The sequence below is a fragment of the Lactuca sativa genome, chromosome 5 (genome assembly GCF_002870075.4).
Source record: "Lactuca sativa cultivar Salinas chromosome 5, Lsat_Salinas_v11, whole genome shotgun sequence".
NCBI classification, from domain to species: domain Eukaryota; kingdom Viridiplantae; phylum Streptophyta; class Magnoliopsida; order Asterales; family Asteraceae; genus Lactuca; species Lactuca sativa.
Window position 1 is genome coordinate 275,745,692 of NC_056627.2, and position 5,298 is coordinate 275,750,989.

The 5,298-nt window shown below is 36.1% G+C and overlaps 1 protein-coding gene across 1 annotated transcript; it reads left to right on the plus strand.

Moving 5' to 3' along the window:
• Positions 1–2,922: 2,922 nt before the first annotated feature.
• LOC111898533 (ribonuclease 3-like protein 3) lies at positions 2,923–4,614 on the plus strand. Its single transcript, XM_023894438.3, has 3 exons — positions 2,923–3,530; positions 3,764–3,910; positions 4,090–4,614. Exons 1-3 carry the CDS (start codon positions 3,105–3,107, stop codon positions 4,363–4,365), a joined length of 849 nt encoding a protein of 282 aa, XP_023750206.1. The 5' UTR covers positions 2,923–3,104; the 3' UTR covers positions 4,366–4,614.
• The last annotated feature ends 684 nt before the right edge of the window (positions 4,615–5,298 follow it).

Here is a 5,298-nt window from a genome sequence, read left to right on the forward strand (position 1 = left end):
ATACCAGGATACCGGCCTTAACCAGGTCTCTAACATATACCATCCTAACTACCAGGATGCAAACATAGCAAAACAATAACATAACAACGATACCCGGATCACAATCCGATAAAGGGTCGGCCTTGGTGTCGTAGACCCTGTCGATATAGTGAGGATAACTCACCTCGCAACTGCGGACTGAAAAGATAAGACCGAGCTGCTCCGACTACTGACACGATCTCCACCACTAGCCAACACTAACACTGAACTCAAAACAAATGCCAACAATTACCAAAATACCCATGGAAGTCAACTAGTCAACCCTTGGTCCAAGTCAAAGTCAAAGTCAACCTCCTGATTGACTCTACTCGCCGAGTCAACCCGATGACTCGTCTAGTCCCCATGCTCAGAACTTCCCAACTCGCGACTCAACTCGCCGAGTCACCCCGTAACTCGCCTAGTCCCACAACTCTAAGTCCCCTCGCACTCAACTCACCGAGTCATCCTTTGACTCATCGATTCACAGCTTAACCATAAAAAGTTTAAGACCTCACGACCAGACTCGCCGAGTCCAAGAACAGACTCGCCGAGTCCAAGGCTATCTTCAACCAACTCGCCGAGTTGTTCTTCCAACTCGTCGAGTTTCTGCCCTCCTTCATGCAACTCGTCGAGTACACCCATGTGACTCACCGAGTGCCACTAGCTCTTAACCCATACAGAGGCTTTCCAAGCCATGCAGGGTCTCAAATCCATAGATCTACTCTTATACAATCCATCCATCACGTAAAGTGGCAAACTTTACGTGAATCGAAGTAGATCTAAGCATTTTACACTCTAGGGTTTGGGTTTGGGACAAAAGGGCTTCATCAACCATTCTTGAACAGGGACTTTAATGCTCTCTAGACCTTCTCCATTCCAGATCTGAGGTAGCAACCTCAGATCTACCCTCCAACTCAAAATACCACAAGCTATACTTTTCCAAAAACTCCAAAGTGATGTCAAATAACCCAAACAACGAAATAATACCTCAAAGGAAAGCTCCAACAAAAGAGAAGTCCAAATCCCTGCAAAGCCCCTTGCTCCAAGCCTCTTAACTCTCCAAGATCTCTTCCAAAATCTCTTCTCCAAGGTCCAAATGCTCTCAAAACACTCACAAACGCTCCTTAGGGTTTTCTGGACTTCAAGAGAGGGTAAAGAGGCTGGGGAGAGGGTATAATGTCCTTTATATAGGGCTCATCCTCCGAAATTAAGGTTTTCTCCACACAGCACCAACTCACCGAGTCCAGCCGCCGACTCGCCGAGTTGGCCACTTAACACGCGACCAGAATCGCGACCCTACTCGCCGAGTTTCCCTTTCACATTTACACTTTGAACCCTGAACTTGCACTTCTGAACTCGGGATGTTACATAATTTGTGGACTATTAGCAAACTGATTTTTAGTTAGGGATTTTCTAATATGTGCCCTAAGGACAATTGTAAGAATCATTAAATGATTGAAGTATTAATTAAAAGAAATATTACTATAATTAAATGTGATAAACATCAATCATTTTGGAATATTACCATAGTTAAATACAAAATACATTAATTATAAAAATATTATTTATAATTAATATTTATCATATTTATTTATGATAATAATATTTTTAATTAATACTTAAATTAATGGTTCTTATATATGCCATTAGGACGCATATTAGAAAATTCTTTTTAATTAAGCATGGCATGAATAATATATGTGAAGAATCGAAGGTAGTTGCAGGGAGGCAGTTACAAAGAAAATAAGGTTAAAGCTTTAAGAAATACAGGGAGACAATTACAAAGAAAATAAGGTTAAAGCTTTAAGAAATATTAATAAGAGTTATTTTACGAGTTTAATGACATATGCGAATTATTTGTGGATTCAATTTTGTCACTAAGGGTTTGTTTGAAAAACTAGCGGAAAAGCTAACTTTTCGTAAGTTTGATAAGTTAGTTTGCGATTAATAATGTTTGGCAAAAAGTAATTTATAAACTAGATTACAATATAAAAATGACATAAACGGATATTTAAATATATAACTAAAAGAAAAAAGAACACACCAAATATTTATACCTATCGATATCTGAAGTTGACGGATAAATGTGTTTCAGTCAAATGAGTGGACAAAAATGTTAAAAGAAATAATATATATATAATTAAAACTTAAAGTTATTTTTGAAATATTAAAAAAAAAACTTCATATATTCATTAAAAACTATCTTAAAGCAATTTATGAAAAGGTAGTTTATTTTGGACAAACCGGTATTAAGTTGAAAAAAAATAATAAGACATAATAAGAGTGATCATTTGATAATATTTATTGAAATGCTGTTTATGTCATGAGATTTCTATTGATGGGATTTTAGTGAACTTGGATATTATATTGATCTAACCTTACTTAGTTTTCGTTTTTAGGTTGGACGGTGTATGTGCTGAAATGGTAAAACTTAAAAGGAGCCTAAGCTCTGCATCCATGAACACTGCATTGTGGGTATGGTATAGGGTTTGCGGTTTAAAGTATATATACTAAAAATTATAAAAATAAATATATTAAAATTTATGTTTTTAATTCCCTAGAAAACAAATATAATACTTATATAAAATATATTTAAAAAATATAAAAAATTAAAAAAATAATTAAATATGACAATTTCTTGGGTTTTAATGAGTTGGTGGAAAGCTCACGTTTGACATAAAAAAGGGAATGGTGAAAAATAAATATAAGGTAATAATTTTCCCTATACATAAAAATGTAATAATTTTCCGTGTATCTCACGGTCTAAAACATAAATACACAAAATCACGATCTAAAACATAAATACACAAAATCGTTGTAATTATTATTATTAAAAAAAGACTTTAAAGAAAGTCATGTCGATAAAAAAATGATATCCTTATAAATATTTCTCATTATTTTATCCCAAGAGTCACCGTCTCCTCTCTCGCAAGTTACATAGTCAAACCTCAGATTTTTCGTCCATAACCAAATCATCTGCAACAAGAAAGAAGAAATCTCTCTCCTCAAGTTCTCCCTCTTGATTTCGTCTCCGAAATCATATTCCTCGAATCCTATCAAAAAAGTGATTCAGAAACCCAGAAGCAATGGAAGAAGATCAAGATATTATGGTTTCATTGAAAAACCTTGATTTGGAAGATCAAGCTCAGAAAGATGATTCAGAATCCGCAAAGGAGTCAGAATGTTCAGATGCGCCACCGCCTAGTTTGGCGGAGGTAGAGGAAATCACAGGATACAGTTTTAGAAACAAGGAGTTGCTGAGGGAGGCTTTCACTCATGGTTCTTACAAAGCCGATGACTGCAAATCTTACGAGCGACTCGAGTACTTAGGCGACTCGGTTTTGAATCATTTAGTTGCTAAGCTACATTATTTATCGTATCCTGATATGGCTCCCGGTGAGTTGACTCGGTTGCGCGCCGCCAATGTCGATACGGAGGCGTTAGCGAGGGCGGCGTTGAAATACAACTTGCATAAGTTTCTTCGCCACCAGAAACCTCTTCTTCAACGACAGGTAATTTTCGTTTTCAATTTCCGCTCCATGATTTATCTGCTAAAAAAATCTCAATCGCACGAGATGTTCATGACTACTTCTCCAACCAATCGTTAATGACGTTTCTCGTTATCAGAGATGAATAATCACAAATTGATCGAATAATCTTATGTCACTTTTTAGTTTTTCGTTCCACAGTTCTTAATCACAAATTTGAGCGATTCTATTCTGATAGTTTTTTTGAAAGTGATCAGATCCAAGAATTCATGGAAGGGATCGAACAGTACCCATCGCATTCACATGGTATGATCGATCCACCCAAAGTGCTTGCTGATCTTCTGGAGTCACTAATCGGTGCCATCTTCATCGATACAGACTCGTCAATGGATTCTACATGGGAGGTAATTAATTACTTGCATTTGCATCCATCATCTTTGTAATTTCTTGGTTTCAATTCGTGGGTCCCCTTCTCATGATAGGTGAAAAGTTGTGGAATATACTTTTTTTTTTTTTTTTTGTCTTTATGCATGGTGAATAGTGATGGTGGTATAAACTCCAATCTTGGGTTTTTTTTTTTCAGGTGGTTGAGCGGTTGTTACAGCCCCTAATCACGCCGGAAAACTTGAAGCTGCATCCTGTAGCAAAATTCAATGAAGCGTGTCAGAAGATGGGGTTGAAACCACAAGCGAAAGATCTGTGGAATAAAACAGGGGAAATTGAAATTTACATAGAGAATGAGTTGATTGGAAGGGGAAAATACAAGTTGAAGAAGATGATTGCAGTGAACAGAGCAGCAGATGATGCATACAAGAATCTTTTTCTTTTTGAGAAGAAAGATGGTGGAAATGGAGGTTAATCAAAATGAATCACCATTACTCCTTTTGTATCAAATTAAATGAGCTTTTTTTGCCTTTGTTAATTTACCAAGGGAAAAAGCTCCTTTATTTTGGAACGAAGTGAGTGACTTCTTATTCTGTCTGGCTTTATTGTTTCTTTCTTGATAGACTCCATGCCTTTTTCCTATTATGGTAACCATGTTTCTTTCATTTTACTTTCTTGTGACTTTTCTTACTATAAATGTTGAATGCCATTTGTCGCTTGATTATGTGCTCTTTTCTTTACTTCTAGCATTTGTACATATTTCCTTTTTTACCAATTAAGTTTCCAAATACTTTTGTCGCATATTGTAAAAGATATCAGTTATGTACCAATGAAAGAACTTATTTGATTCTGGTTCTTGATGATATACCTATGTCTTTGCTTGTAACAACCCTCCAACCATATCATAATTAGCACAAGCAAAAAAAAGAGCACTAACTTATGTGGCTTCGTTACGTTTTACAGAATGTACAGTAGGTTAAACTCCTTTGGAAAAACTAAATTGCAATTTCGTGTCATCCTTTCTTGGTGTTACCCATTTAAAATAGTAGTCTATGAATAAAAACATCCTTCATTGTCATGGATTCAAAGAACCAAAACAACAAAAGCCATATCTCCATCATTGTAAAACCCATTAAGCATAGCTATAGCTTTACAAGATACAAGACATGTGTTAATGTGTGACTTGCAATTTGATAACAATAACCCGACCCAAAAGGAGGCGAAGAAACTCGACACCATATAACGATGGGATAAGTATTTGGGGTAGGCCCGAAGCCCACCTATTTATCTATCGTGAGTTTCCTTGTATATGGGCTTGGCCCTATAGTTGCTATGGTTTTTGCGGTTATAAGTAATGGTAGCTTAGGGATTCCAATGTTATCACTTTTGAAACAACTTAGTAATAGAA

What these genes read in the sequence shown, in the direction of transcription:
- LOC111898533 (XM_023894438.3), top strand. Translation starts at nt 3,105, where the DNA reads ATGGAAGAAGATCAAGATATTATGGTTTCATTGAAAAACCTTGATTTG. An exon ending in AACCTCTTCTTCAACGACAG is followed by an intron (nt 3,531 to 3,763) that starts GTAATTTTCGTT and finishes GAAAGTGATCAG; the next exon opens with ATCCAAGAATTCATGGAAGG. An exon ending in CAATGGATTCTACATGGGAG is followed by an intron (nt 3,911 to 4,089) that starts GTAATTAATTAC and finishes TTTTTTTTTCAG; the next exon opens with GTGGTTGAGCGGTTGTTACA.